Source organism: Dermochelys coriacea, chromosome 6 (genome assembly GCF_009764565.3).
Source record: "Dermochelys coriacea isolate rDerCor1 chromosome 6, rDerCor1.pri.v4, whole genome shotgun sequence".
NCBI classification, from domain to species: domain Eukaryota; kingdom Metazoa; phylum Chordata; order Testudines; family Dermochelyidae; genus Dermochelys; species Dermochelys coriacea.
In genome coordinates this window covers 127,054,996-127,070,087 of record NC_050073.1, presented here as the reverse complement: position 1 = coordinate 127,070,087, position 15,092 = coordinate 127,054,996, and the positions used below count along the sequence as shown (strand labels likewise).

The window sequence follows — 15,092 nt, the reverse complement described above, 5'->3', positions numbered from 1 at the left end:
TGTGGCAGATCAGGAAATTAAACCCATACCTCCCAAGTTCCAAGCTAGAATGCTCACCACTGAACCTTCCTTATCCTCAAGAAGTGATCCTTACAAAGTAGTCCACATAGAAAAAAAGTTCAAAAACTACTGAATTAAAAGATTGTGGCATACAAAAGTCATCTTAACTTAGATACTTTTTAAACAATTATAGAATAATAAGGTAATAACATGCAGAAAAGTCTTACAATACTCAAGTAGTTTTTTCCACCCTCTTCTATAGTAACATTTAGTTTACGATCAACAAACTCTCGTTGTCCACACCAGTAATGCAATGGCGGTTTAATTCGCCGACCACTACGGCTGTAACTTGCATCTGGGTCTTTTTGCACAGAATTGCATTTGGGTGTCATATCTACACACACACAAAAAAAATCTTGTTAGCAACAGGATAGTTTTGAGTTTTGTTTTTTTAAAAAACATCAGAATACTGTATTTTAAAAATCTTTAGTAAGATCGTATGGGCATAAACCAACGTTTGCAAGTTCAGAGCGGCCATCCTGGGTCAGACCAAAGGTCCATCTAGCTCAGTATCCTGTCGTCCAACAGTGGCCAATGCCAGGTGCCCCAGAGGGAATGAACAGAAAAGGTAATCATCAAGTGATTCATCTGGTCTCCCATTCCCTGCTACTGGCAAACAGAGGCTAGGGACACCATCCCTGCCCATCCTGGCTAATAGCCATTGATGGACCTATCCTCCATTAACTCATCTAGTTCTTTTTTAAACTCTGTTACAGTCTTGGCCTTCACAACATGCTCTTGCAAAGAGTTCCACAGTTTGACTATGTGTTGTGTGAAAAAATACTTCCTTTTGTTTGTTTTAAACCTGCTCCCTATTAATTTCATTTGGTGACCCCTAGTTCCTGTGTTATGAGGGGTAAATAACGCTTCCTTATCTACTTTTGCCACGTGTCATGATTTTGTAGACCTCGATCAGATCCCCCCTGTAGTCGTCTCTTTTCCAAGCTGAAAAGTCCCAGTCTTATTAGTCTCTCCTCATATAGAAACTGTTCCATACCCCTGATTTTTGTTGGCCTTTCTGAACCTTTTCCAATTCCAATACATCTTTTCTGAGATTGGACAACCACATCTGCGTGCAGTATTCAAGATGTGAGTGTACCAGGGATTTATACAGAGGCAATATGATATTTTCTGTCTTATTATCTATCCCTTTCTTAATGATTCACAACATTCTTTGTTAGTGCAGCGGCAGTCAGAAAAGCTAAGTGGATTTTTCAGAGAACTATCTCCAATGACTCCAAGATCTTTCTTGAGTTGTTACAGCTAATTTAGACCCCATCATTTTATATGTATAGTTGGGATTACGTTTTCCAATGTGCATTTCCATTTATCAACATTGAATTTCATCTGCCATTTTGTTGCCCAGTCACCCAGTTTTGTATTGATTTACATGAAAATGATGCTCACACAAAACAAAAGTGAGTATCTAAATCAAGAAATTACCATTCTTACTTTTAAAAGCAGACAAGTCAAAGACCCATGTAACTTAGTATGATTAAAGTATTATAGTAATTTCCCCCCCACAGCAACCAAATTTATGCTCTGAAGTCTTTTGACTTGGTGACGTAGTTCAGAGAGTAATGATACACAGAGATCATATAGGAAGGTGGTGATACGTAGAATTAGCCAAAGAAAAGTTTAGACTCTGAATCTATTCCCAATACAATCAATTGGAAGCACACTGGAAAGAGTTCAAATGTGCAGATGATACAAAAATGAAGAAGTCTGGATAAAGAGATAATGAATAATTAAATCTGATGAAAGCCATTTTGGAGCATCAGATCACAAGGATATTCAGGAACTGACAGAGGTGCAAAGAGCAATTAAGATATGGTGCCCCTAGAATTAGGAAAACGAGGCTTGTACTAAGAAAGAGAAGTGGATAAGAGGAAACAATATACAGGGTTATAAAAATGTCAACATTTCAGAGAAATCCTGAATGTCATAACTGTTCATACAGTTTAGTTGTAGCCATGCCAGTCCCAGGTTATTAGGAGACACAAGGTGGGTGAGATATCTTTTACTGGACCAACTAAAAGATATTATCCTACGCACCTCATGTGTCCATGCATTAAGGGAGATAAAGAGAAATAGTTTAAAGGAAAGAATTTGGAATGGCTCTGAGCAACAGGAATTGCAAATGTACTCATTTTATAAAAAGGAGTCAAATAAAAACTTACAAGGAAATTACCCTCTTGCATCCTTTCATTCCATGTATGTGAATGCATCACGACCTCTTTGGACCAAATTCAAACTTAGCCTAAGTTATTCTACACAAACCAATGTTGATAGATCATTCCTCACAAACTGTGGGTTAAATTTATCCCTTCATGTTCAAATATTTTAATAGAACATTGACTTTTACTGTGAGAAAGAAACGCCACTACAATTGAAAAAAAAAAAAAAAAACAACAACTTCATGCTGTGACCATTCTAAAAATGAGAAATATTAAGAAAGTCAGTTATTTAACCATTTAAATTACCATCAATTTTGAACAAAAAAAGGGGGCGGGGTGGAGGTGGGGTAGTACTCACATCTGTTATCATTCAGTGCTACTTCATAAGTGGTGTTTTGTGTTCTAGATTGTTTTTTTAAGTCTCCTGTTACCTCTTCTTCCAACGTATCCACTTCCACAGAACTGATTTTTTCATTGCCAGCCTCATCAGTATCTTGTTCTTTCCTAATTTTTTGAAGTTTAAGGAAAAAAAAAGGAAACCAAAATCTGTTACTGCTTAATATTGCTTAGTTATTATTAAAGAACTTCAGCTGAAATACTATTGTACACCATTCAAACACAGAAAACTCACAAATGAAAAGCCTTGTACGTGGTTCTTCCCCATCCCCACACCAGTGTATTAATGCAGCTGCACTGATTCAAACCCCTAGTGTAAATAAACTACGCCAGAAGCCAAGCCAGTGCAAGTCCTCCGGTATTAGTGCAATGGGTATACGGGTAGCACCACTGTAGCTAAATCAGTGTAGCTGCACTGATTTCTCTCTCACTTACACTCGTGTATATATATATATATATATACACACACACACACACACACACACACACACACACACACGAGTAGACAAAACCTGCTAAACTTTATTTTCCAGCTAACACATTGGTTACTAAGAATTTGCTTAGAACTTAGTCTAAATACATATCTACTGAACCTGTTTTACATATTTTTTTAAAAACAAATATTCACTCTACACTATTAAGTTAGCACTGAACAAAATAAAGGCCTACCAAAAGTTACCTCTTTAGTTCCCCAAGAAAATTCTCAACATATTGTTTCCATTGTTTTGGAAATCCAAATGTAAACTTCTTGATGAATTTGTATGGAAATCCTGTTTGAAACAAAGGAGAGTGTTAATAATGGCTAAAATTTTAACAGCATACTCTACTTTCTACTGCATTTCCCCCCCTTTCACAGTAAGAAAGAATGATATTTGAATAGTGAATTTGGTTCACTGACAGCAGTACATAAGTTGTAGTACATTACATGTAACAGTATAACCTCAAAGATACAAACACCAGTTATAGACTTACCGGTCAACTGGACACCCTGTGAAACCACAAGTCCTCAATCAGGCAGCAGAACAGACCAAAAACAAAAAAACAACAGAACCCCCCCCCCCCAAATACTGTACTGACTTGGGGCTTTATTCACTGGAGGGTTGGCTCTGCAGCCATGGGTGGGGGGCAGAGCATCAGGGCAGACTTGGGGCTTCTGACCCTCAGGAGCACCAGGGCTCGGGGCTTAAACCCTGCGGCTCTGTACCCAGCTTCAGCCCCGAGGGGGGTGCTGAGGCTCTAGCTACAAGGGGAGCGCCGGTTTTGGCCTCAGCGCTCCCCCGTAGCTAAAGCCCTGATCCCTGGCACCCACCCCCGGAGCCTTGGCCTCCTCTCCCACCACCCTGCGGCTGTAGCCCTGAGTGCCCCCCACTGCCCAGATCCCTGGTGCCCCCTCCCCCCACCCTGTGAGTGCATCTGTGAGCACCCCTTCACTGCCCAGGCACCACCCCCCACCCTCTGCGACTGCAGCCCCGTGGCCCCCCACCACCACCAAACCCAGAGCCCTAGCCACCCTCCCTCCACCCTGCGGCTGCAGCCCCGAGCCACCCCCCCACTCCAGAGCCCTTGCACCCCCATTTCAGAGTTACGGACAACCTCCATTCCCAAGGTATCTAACTTTGAGGTTCTACTATATATAGAAAAAAGAACAGTAGTCAATTCCGTCCCCTCCCCTGCCCCAAAGAAACAGAAATAGACATGTAGTCAATTATGTCAGTGACTTTTAATTAATTCACTGAAGGGCAAACTGCTACGCTGAATACTGAAAATACTGCCATAGGAATGGATGAAAATCAATTCAATTTAAAGCTACTTTGCATGCAGCTGGCGGCACTCTGGATTTAGTGTTTGGAAATGGGTTGGAGGTTAGGGACGTAATCACTGCATCCATGACACAGGATAACCATTACACTTTTTCAGTAGTCCATGACTGTTCATGCAGTGGCTAGTAAATGCAGTCTTCCCTCGAGTCACCCTAACAGGCCATTGGCGTACAGAAGACTTGTGATGGATGAAGTGAGCGGAAGTATGACTAGAGCACTAGGGGCCGAGATTCCCCACCGGAGTTCAATCAACTGGAATATAAAGACATTTAAAGACAATTGTTGGGGCTTTTTCATAGCATTTGCATATATATAGTTGAACCATTTCTGATAGTGTGGCTAATCTGAGCTGTCTCCATTTGGACATGGAGTAGAGCTTCACTCACTGCTCCTCCAAAGAACGTCATAGATTTTTAAGGCCAGAAGGGGCCATTACATCTCCTAGTATGGCCTACTGTATACATCACAGGCCAAAGAATTTCACCCAGTTACCCCCTTATGGAGCCCGATAACTTCTGTCTGACTGAAGCTTATCTTCCAGAAAGGGATCCAGTCTTGATTTGAAGACATCCTTATGGTCAATTCCACTGATGCTGTAGAAGTTACCAGTGTCAATAAGAGAGTGGGTTTGATTTGGGGTTAGCTGGCTGAGGTTTAACGTGGACAAGGCAGAGATTACACTGTTGGGTAGGAGTAGCATTAGATAAAATGATGTATGCTCCACTAATTGAAAGCGTGTAGCCATTATTTGTGAATCAGGTTTACAATTCAGGGGGTTTATTAGGCCATGGCTGCTATTAGATTCTCAGGAAAAAACTGTAGATCAACGAGTGCATTTTTCCTCATCTGTACTCAGTGAGGGAAACTTTTTTTTAAAAAAGGATTTTGACCTTTTCATGCTTACCTGAGCCTTTGTCACCTCTGTAATATTCTCTGCTTGGGGCCTCAAGAACATTCTGAGAAGCTGAAGCTAGTACAGAATATGGCAACTTGCTTATTAAGTGGAACTTTATTCTACTGAAACACACTGCAGCTGTGGGCTTCTGAGTGGAATTCAAAGTGCTGGCATAGACCTTTAAAGCCGTAAATGGTTTAGGTCCAGGTTACCTAACAGGCTACGTTTCTCCCCAAGCCATACTACCATCTTGATATACGAAGGTGTCTAACTTCAGAATTCACTCCTCACACAAGCCTGCCACTGCCCACATTTCTTAGCCTCCTGGACATGCTGAAATTTCAAATGAATTTCCTTACCTTCTTTTCTCATGGAAACAGAGTTTATATTTCCTTGTAACAAGTAGATACGGCCAGATATTGTTTTAACTTGATTTGATGCCATGCGTTCCACAATTGCATTACTATGCCAGTACAGTTCTTTCATATCTCTGAAGAGAAAGAATAAATAAAAATAAAGTTGTTCATTTTCTTTAGGGAAAACTATTAAAAGTGGGGTTTCAAGTTCCAACAATGAGAATACCAAGATTCTGTATCAAACTGGTGTTTAAATATTTTCATTAATGATCTGGAAAAGGGAATGAACAGAGAACAGAGGATCTAACAAAGTTAAGTGAATTGGGAGTGCAATGGAAGAAATTTAATATTGATATCACGGAACACAAGAGCACAGTTAACTGGAGTAAAAAACAGATTAGGTGTTTACCAGGTATGGGTAATGAGGACATCCAATGAAGTGAGCTGTAGTTCACGAAAGCTTATGCTCAAATAAATTTGTTAGTCTCTAAGGTGCCATAATTTTGTCTGTATTTTGCGAATACAGACTAACACGGCTACGACTCTGAAACCTGTCAAAAATGACTAAAGGTCTGGAAAACATGACCTATGAGGGAAGGTTGGAAAAAAATTGGGTTTGTTTAGGGTAGAGAAGAGAAGACAGAGGGGACATAACAGTTTTCAAGTACATAATAAGTTGTTACAAGGAGGAGGGAGAAAATTGTTCTCTTTAACCTCTGAGGATAGGACAAGAAGCAATGGGCTTAAATTGCGGCAAGGGAGGCTTAGGTTGGACATTAGGAAAAACTTCCTAACTGTCAGGGTAGTTAAGCACTGGGGAATAAATTGCCTAGGGAGGTTCTGGAATCTCCATCACTGTCTAATCTGCTCTTAAAAAAATCTCCAAACACCTGTCAGGGATGGTCAAGATCAGAGGTGGGCAAACTACGGCCCGGGGGGGAGAGGGGGGAGAGATGAAGGCGTGCTTCCAGCCCTCCAGATGTTTTAATCCAGCCCTCAAGCTCCTGCCACGGAGTAGCGTCAGGGGTTTGCCACACTCTGCGCAGCTTCCAGAAGCAGCAGCATGTCCCTCCTCCAGCTCCTACGCGTAGGGGTAGCCAGGAGGCTCCGCACACTGCCCCTGCAACTCCCATTGGCCAGGAACCGTGGTCAATGGGAGCTGTGGGGTGACGCCTGCTGACAGGGCCTCCGTGTAGGAGCTGGAGCTGGGACATGCGGCTGCTTCCGGAAGCTGCTTGAGGCAAGCGCTGCCCGGAGCCTGCACCCCCCTCCCATGCCCCAACCCCCTGCCGCAGCCTTGATTCCGCTCCAACCCGCCAAACCCCTCAGTCCCAGCACGGAGCACCCTCCTGCACTCCCAATCCCTCATCCCGAACCCCACCCCAGAGCCAGCACCCCCAGCCGGAGCCCTCACCTCATCCAAACCCCCAATTTCATGAGCATTCATGGCCCATCATACAATTTCCAAACCCAGATGTGGCCCTCAGGCCAAAAAAGTTTGCGCACCCCTGGCCTAGATAATACTTAGTCCTGCTTTGAGTGCAGGGGACTGGACTAGACCTTTTGAGGGCCCTTCCAGTCCTACGATTCTATGATAGATTGGACAGCTAGTCCTTGAAATCTTTAAGTTACTTAGCTGAAGTGCTCCCTTCCCTCAACATAGCAGAATAGGAGAGGGTAGTTGGTATTTGCTGAATGAAGCTCTAGGCTATCTTCTCACCAGGTAGGTACGTGGCTCTCAGACTTAAGAGCACTAGGTCCATCCCCCAAACTCTCTCTGGTAAGTGGAGGGAGGCAGAAGTTGGTGGGGGGTCATTGTCAGCAGCAGTGGTAGCCCTGTGTAATGGTTAAAGCGAGGCAGACTAGTATTTGGTGCACGTGATCCTTTCCAGATCCACTCAATAGTCCGAAGTAGAGATGCCAGATATTTGTGAAGTTGAGATACAGAAATGAGAATAAAAAACTATGTTTTATGCCACAGAAATGTGCAACTTTGATGAAGGAAAAAAAACATCACTTACCTCCGTTTTCCTTCTACACACACAGCAGTATCGTTGTTGATAACCTTAATCCTCCACTCACTTAGGCAGATTTTTGACTAAGTTAAAGAAAAACAGTATTATAGGTACACTTAATATGCCAATTATACAGCCATTAAAATAAAAAGCAAACTAACTATCCTTTAACCAGTAACTTTTAAGAAAACAAAGTTTTATAATGTTTGTTTAAAACCGAACAGTATGTTAACAGTATATCGACAAATACTCAGGAGATGAAAAAATGACCAAATGATACATTAATTTACTATTTCCAGTGCGGATGGAATTTGCTATTTCCAGGTAAAGTTGAAAGCAGATGCCTCAAAATATTAATGACAGGTTTCAGAGTAGCAGCCGTGTTAGTCTGTATTCGCAAAAAGAAAAGGAGTACTTGTGGCACCTTAGAGACTAACAAATTTATTAGAGCATAAGCTTTCGTGAGCTACAGCTCACTTCATCGGATGCATTTGGTGGAAAAAATGGAGGGGAGATTGATATACACACACAGAGAACATGAAACAATGGGTTTATCATACACACTGTAAGGAGAGTGATCACTTAAGATAAGCCTTCACCAGCAAGGGGGGGAGGGGAAGAGAGAGAGAGGAAACCTTTCATGGTGACAAGCAAGGTAGGCTATTTCCAGCAGTTAACAAGAATATCTGAGGAACAGTGGGGGGTGGGGTGGGGGGGAGAAATAACATGGGGAAATAGTTTTACTTTGTGAGTCATTACACAATGACATTACAATGCATCCGATGAATTGAGCTGTAGCTCACGAAAGTTTATGCTCCAATAAATTTGTTAGTCTCTAAGGTGCCACAAGTCCTCCTTTTCTTTTTGCGAATACAGACTAACACGGCTGCTACTCTGAAACCTATCAGATATTCTTGTTAACTGCTGGAAATAGCCTACCTTGCTTGTCACCATGAAAAGTTTTCCTCCTCCTCCCCCCCCCCCCCTTGCTGGTGATGGCTTATCTTAAGTGATCACTCTCCTTACAGTGTGTATGATAAACCCATTGTTTCATGTTCTCTGTGTGTGTATATCAATCTCCCCTCTATTTTTTCCACCAAATGCATCCGATGAAGTGAGCTGTAGCTCACGAAAGCTTATGCTCTAATAAATTTGTTAGTCTCTAAGGTGCCACAAGTACTCCTTTTCTTTTTTCAAAATATTAAGCAACTGAAAAATATGCACGTTTGACAGTAATTTAAAAATGAAAGTTAAAAAACCCAAATATTTTAAAAAGTTAGGAGAGTTAGATTCCAAAACTTCTAGACAATTAAAATCTGGAAACTCTTAAAGGTTCCGACTCCAACTCTTCCCCCACACCTGTAATCCCTTATTGTTGGGAGAAATCCAATAGCGGACACATGGAAGAAAGAGTTAAAGTGATTCCAGTTGTATTTACTGATTATATTATAGTCAAAACACACAGCACAGGGAGTATCAGTAAACTCTCAGTGCATACCTCAGGTACAGACAATGGACCTAACAGCCTACTAAAGACAGACCTTCAAGTGCCTTATCGCTTTTGGAAACTGGCCTAGTAATTTTATATTGAACATTATACACACACACACATGCGTACACAAGAGCTGGAGAGTTTTATGAACTATATCATTCCATTATGAGAATTGTATTTATTAAAAATTCCTCACACTTAAATTAACTAACTACACACCTTTTCTTTATTATTTCTTTTCCTCCCTGCCTGATGTAATGGATTTAGGAGTTTTTGCCTTTTAAAATGTTAGACTTTGACCATAATCATAGAATCTGACGCACTAATGCAGACCTCTGGGCTAAGAGTCCCACATAGGATTGATTCCTTTGGCTGCAAAAGAGGTAAAAAAGTGTAGTGGTGTCTGTCCCAGATCCCTTGCCTATAATGTCTGTCCCCCATTTCTCTCTTTCAAAGTTTTTGTCTCCATCCACTTAGAATGTTCTGTTTAATATTAATAGATATTAAAATAAAGAAAGCTGGGAATAAATACCAATGTTTGGTTTAGAGTTTTGTTAAAAAAAAGTGTAATTTCTGTTTCTTTCTACCACCATTTTTAAGCTTAAACAAGTTTGATCAACCAAAACAGGATTACATGAGGCCCAGTCTCTGATCAGATAGTTAAATTGACAGCCTGCAGTTTTTCCAAAGAAGGACACATATGAAGCTTATGAATTCCACAGTATAGATACTTTTTTATACTTATACATTGCTATATATGACAAAAAACTAAACAAATACCACTAGCTGTAGCAAATCTGAAGGAATTTTTCAATACAAAATCCTTCCACAAAGGAACAAACTTTCCCACCTGTTTATTTGCATTGCCATCATTTTTATCTATGTGAGATGTGCTTGAGGGGGCCTTACAATCTCCTTCTTTTGGTTTTTGTTTTCTTGGTATGTGGACCTTTGGAGAAGAAAACATAATACTACAGAAGCACTGTGTGGGTCTCTGAGGGTTAGTCTCAGATTTCTTCTCTACGCCTTGAGCTGTTTTCCAGGTGCTCTCTTGTAATAGTCTTCCTTCTCGATGAGGACTGGCATATATTGTTTCTCCACTGCCATACCTTTCTGCTAACTGAGCCCCAGTTTTAGAAGGGTCGGAGTTTGCGTTCACAGTATCAATCATGGTATTGTGAGACATTTCATCATCAGCATCAATTGGCTCCACAAGAAAAACATCATCCTGACTGTTGCTGGTATTGTTAACTGTACATTCTCCATTAAAGTTACTGACTTGTTTGGCAAAATCAGATTTGATTAACGGCTTGTTCACGATTGTTGAAGAAATGCTTTGCTTGATTTGGTTTGACAATGCAGGATCTGCCCAATTAAAAAAAAAAAATTCAGGAAAAGCAACTCGTTATTCCAAGAAAAGTAAACCTGCATTCATAAAACCAGAATTTGATTCTATTACAATGAATCTTGACAGGTTTCAGACTAGCACCCGTATTCGCAAAAAGAAAAGGAGTACTTGTGGCACCTTAGAGACTAACAAATTATTTGAGCATAAGCTTTCATGAGCTCACGAAAGCTTATGCTCAAATAATTTTAGTCTCTAAGGTGCCACAAGTACTCCTTTTCTTTTTAATGAATCTTGAGTAGAAATTATAGCTTCCCCTCCACCCCCAATCAGCTAGCACAATGATTTCCACATACCCCAAGACCAGCAACTCAGCTGCTACTACCAGGTGCCAGTGGAGTTGGTCCATGCATGAGCTCCCAGTAAGACTTCTGCTGCTGAAGTCCACTTCAACCTTCCTCACCTGCTGTCCTTACCAAACTGCTCCTAAGCTGGTAGTGTTAAAGTGACGAACACAGAAGTCCTAAATTTGTATGCAGAAGTATAGAGAGGCTCCAAGAACTTTTGTCTGCCCACAAAGACCTGAAGAAGAGCTCTGTGTGGCTCAAAAAACTTGTCTCTCTCACCAACAGAAGCTGGTCCTATAAGAGATATTACCTCATCCGTTCGTCTACACAGAGGCAGAATTTGGAGAGACAACATAGATGGAAATTTATATAGTACTGCTAGTAGGGAGAAGTTTATATAGTAGGGAGAAGATAATACCAAGAAGATAATACCAAGCTCCACAACTAGAATCAGATGTCATGAGCAGTCATTTTATAAAAGAGACAAGATAAATGATACACCCTACACCCCCACCCATCTCAAAATGAAGGATTGGTACAACTCTAGAGAAACATCCAGTGCAGGGGTTCTCAACCTTTTTCTTTTGATAAAGAAAATGATACACCTTCCCACCCATGCCAAAAAAATTCCATGGCCTGCCTGTTTTTCTGCATATCCAGTAGATTAAAAATCAGAGGGATACCAGCATTAGGGGATACCAAGCAGAGCAATTGCCTGGGGCCCCACAAAGTTAAGTTGCTTGTCTTCAGCTTCAACCCTGAGTGGTGAGGCAATGATGGGGAAGGGAAGAGGAGATACTATACTCTAACTACAGCACACCGTTGCTATAATGCCCTTGATAATAACAACCTTCGGCTATAATGAACCTAGTCCTTGGATCCCACCTCGAGTCCAAGGGCTGCCCCCTCCTCCAGCCCCTGCAGCTATCGCAGTCAGCCACCTTCCCTCCCTGCTGCCGCGGAACACTTTCGCTAAAATGAACAAATGGCTTTGATCCCGATGGGTTCGTTATGGCCAGGGTGTATTGTATCTAAAATACCCACAAACAGAAACATAAGAAACCAGTCAGTGTTTTAAGAACCACTACCAGCACTGCCAAGGAAAGTACCTTTTTGCTGCTTCTGCACTTTCTGTTTCATGCGCAAGAAGAACTTTTGAGGAGATTCTGAAACAAGAGTGTCCACAGCGAGAGAATCCACATTTTTGTTTCGCACTATCTTGGTGCAATGCAGTGCTAAAAGAAAAATGTTCTCTTAAATTCAGGAAGCGAACAACAGCATAACAGAAATCGTTAGTATTCATTTAAAAATTACTAGACTAAATATACATTTCATAGAACATTAACTTCACCAATGAAAAAAATACATAATTCTCTTATTTCTTGTATTTCAAACTTTAAAAAAACAAACAAACAAAAAATAGGATTTATATTAGCCATTTGTTCCAAGTAGGACACTGTTCCACTAAAAAGTTTATTTTTTTGAAAAAATAAAGGTCATGCCCCACTTCACCACAGACCTGATTTGGCTCACTCCTAATATTCCCTCTACTTGCCAATATCAGAGTTGTCTTTTGGAATAAGAAAGGGCAGTGCTTCTTATCTATGGCTAGGAACAGGCACAGTCTGATGAGATACAGTTTCTCTTTTTTCTTGTTTTTATCTCCTGTCTTTTTCCCCTTTTGTCTTATATTCTTCTCCACATGAGCAGTTCAGCTCTTAGAAATCTTTTAAAAGTACCAACATGAAATCCTGCCCCACTGATATCAATGGGAGCTTTGCTATTGACTTCAGTGGGATCAGGCTTTCACCCCTAATAAGTAGTGCTATTACTAACCCACAATGGAACAGAAGATTCCAGCTAACAACCAAAACTGTTATTACTTTAGTATCAAAAAATTCCACACCTTTAAAAAAAAAAACCAACCCCCCCTCCCCCACCCAAAATTAAGATATCTGCAAATGAACACTTAAGGGAGCCAGCCAGTTCCTCTTACTCCTTTGTCACTGTGTACAAATGGGAAACTTCTGTACAGGCAAATTCAGGTCATTTAAGTTTTCTATACTTTTTCCTTCTGAGGCTAGAGCTCTCCCATCGACTTAATTACTCCAGCCCCAGCAAGCAATGGTAGCAACATCCATGGGAGAAGCTCTCTCACCAACAGCACTTACGTCGGTGTAGCTTACATCACTCAGAGCAGTGACTTATTCACACTGCGTGATGCAACTTATACAGAGTTAAGCAGTAGCCTGTACACGGCCTGAATACAGACATAAAAAAGGCTCAAAACTACTAGAAAGTAGTTTACATTGTATGACAACAGGGATCTTATATTGTTCATAAGACATTAAGATACTACAGACCATGTCACTCCCCCTAAGATATCACAGCACAGGGACAGTGTGGCAATGTGAAGTACCCTCCACAGCAGCCTACTCCCAGTTCTAAAACCCTACAAAAGCATAGCACACCTGATGGAATAGAAATCCATGACTGTGTGTACTGGTTGCTCCCTGAAGCTTGATCCATCCCTCCATTCAGACACACAATCACTGTATTACAGTGATACAGATCAGACAGATACCACCATCATCCTTGCGTTTTACTGGAGATGTAATATAACCAGGCATCTTGGAAATATAATGCAACAAACCTTTCCCTGGCTGGAACTGTCTATCAGGTACCTTGCCAGCTTTTTGCTGGTTTTCTTCATCACTGAATTTTTTATCCTGTGTTCCCTGATGGACAAGTTTTGTAGCAGGAGTCAGGATAAAATCACTGTTGTAATTTGTCCCTAACAATGTTCCCTTGGATGGCATTTGATACTGCTTTTCATGGGATGCCTTGGCTTTCATTCTTTGGAAGATTTTTGCTGGAGATTCATGAGTTAAAGGATCACAAGCTTTGCGTTTCAGTAAATTTTTGTCTTTTAGTGGCAAGATCTGTTGCTGCTGGCAAGATGCAACTTGTACTTCTACAGTGTCAGAATCTGGCCTTATTTCACTGAGGTCAAGAAATTCTTTAAAATATGTGCCACCTGTTATTAATGTGGACTGAAAAATACCTTCCCTTTTCTTGGAAGTTCCTGCCCCTCTTGCATGGTTTTCCTTGAAGTCACGTAAAACTGAAGGGAGCACAGCTTCTTTTCTTCCAGAAGTAGTCAGACCAGCATCTTGAAATTTCACCAAATCTTTTAAAGGAGTAATAGTACCTGACGGTATGTTACTCATTAAGATTGCCTGCAAAGGCATATCTCCTCTTCTGCTAGAAGAACTGTGAGATTTTGAAATCCTTGCATTTTTTAAAGGTGTAGCAATCATCTTGCCAATGTTGACAACAATGTTTTGTGCTCTTACTGCAAAGTCATTAAAATGTGCATGTTTAGGTATAGTTTTTTAAATAACGGAAAGAGGAAGAAGAATTCCATGGACTGTCGACTTTATTTTCTTCCAATTTCAGCTACAAAGAGAAACGTGGTTAAAAAAAGTTGGTCTTTACGTTTTCACTGTTAGTGGCACATTTTAAAGTAAACTTCTGTTGTACATCAATCAAGTTGAAGTGCTACATATGGGCGGGCAGCCTGCTTGTTTCACCGCCAATTATTTCGTTTCAGAAAAGTGACACACGAACATGCCGCGCTTAAGCAACTGTATTTTCCTGGGTTGCTCGGTTTACGCGGTTAAGAATGTCTCAAGGAGCATAATGCTAGACCCTTGACGTAAACAGGAGACTTCACAAGTGATTTAAAGGGAACAGAATCAGGTCCCTTGGCTGTTTCCTAAAACTACAAGGCTCCAGCCTCTTCCAGGCCAGAGGAAAGCGATGGGGAAAGATCAGCTTTGGGCCGAGGAGTTCCCCATCCCCAGAGCCCTGTTAGCCATAGTCCCTACCCGGGGCGGCTGCACCACGACAGCTGGGGTTGCATGGGCGACACAGAGCTCGTGCGCAGCGCCGAGCACAGGCCACGGGAGACACGACGCCCGGGAGGGAACAGCCGCTGCTGCTGACAGCTGGTGCCTCCCACCAGCTCCCGGTACAAGCGGTCACCCACCTTGGCTCTCCCTGCTAGCCCGGGACCCGCGCGGGCCACGCCGAGCCCGACAGCCCCGCCCCATCGGGGCTCCCGGCTGCAGCGCTCCCCTCCGGCGCCCGAGACGCGCCGAAAGCCCGGCCCGTGCCCACGAGAGGC

The 15,092-nt window shown here is 41.8% G+C and overlaps 2 protein-coding genes across 10 annotated transcripts in view; one reads left to right on the top strand and one right to left on the bottom strand.

The window, feature by feature from the left end:
• FANCM (FA complementation group M) overlaps positions 1 to 5,356 on the top strand; it is a 177,876-nt gene extending 172,520 nt beyond the window's left edge. For all 6 annotated transcript variants that reach the window (XM_038406214.2, XM_043515940.1, XM_043515939.1 and 3 more), the window contains one exon: positions 4,601 to 5,356. The gene's annotated coding sequence lies outside the window, so the exon portion shown is untranslated. The remainder of the gene's footprint in view (positions 1 to 4,600) is intronic.
• MIS18BP1 (MIS18 binding protein 1) overlaps positions 1 to 15,092 on the bottom strand; it is a 34,130-nt gene that overhangs the window by 18,456 nt on the left and 582 nt on the right. Inside the window, exons 2-9 of one of the 4 annotated variants that reach the window (XM_038406218.2) lie at positions 13,557 to 14,362; positions 12,013 to 12,138; positions 10,062 to 10,576; positions 7,726 to 7,802; positions 5,708 to 5,838; positions 3,313 to 3,403; positions 2,596 to 2,741; positions 228 to 394 (exon numbers count right to left, since the gene is read on the bottom strand). In XM_038406218.2, coding sequence (XP_038262146.1) covers positions 228 to 394; positions 2,596 to 2,741; positions 3,313 to 3,403; positions 5,708 to 5,838; positions 7,726 to 7,802; positions 10,062 to 10,576; positions 12,013 to 12,138; positions 13,557 to 14,223 — 1,920 coding nt within the window. In that variant the 5' untranslated portion in view covers positions 14,224 to 14,362. Of the gene's footprint in view, positions 1 to 227; positions 395 to 2,595; positions 2,742 to 3,312; positions 3,404 to 5,707; positions 5,839 to 7,725; positions 7,803 to 10,061; positions 10,577 to 12,012; positions 12,139 to 13,374; positions 14,863 to 15,092 lie in introns of those variants that run through there. The other 3 variants (XM_038406224.2, XM_038406222.2, XM_038406221.2) reach the window with 3 other exon arrangements.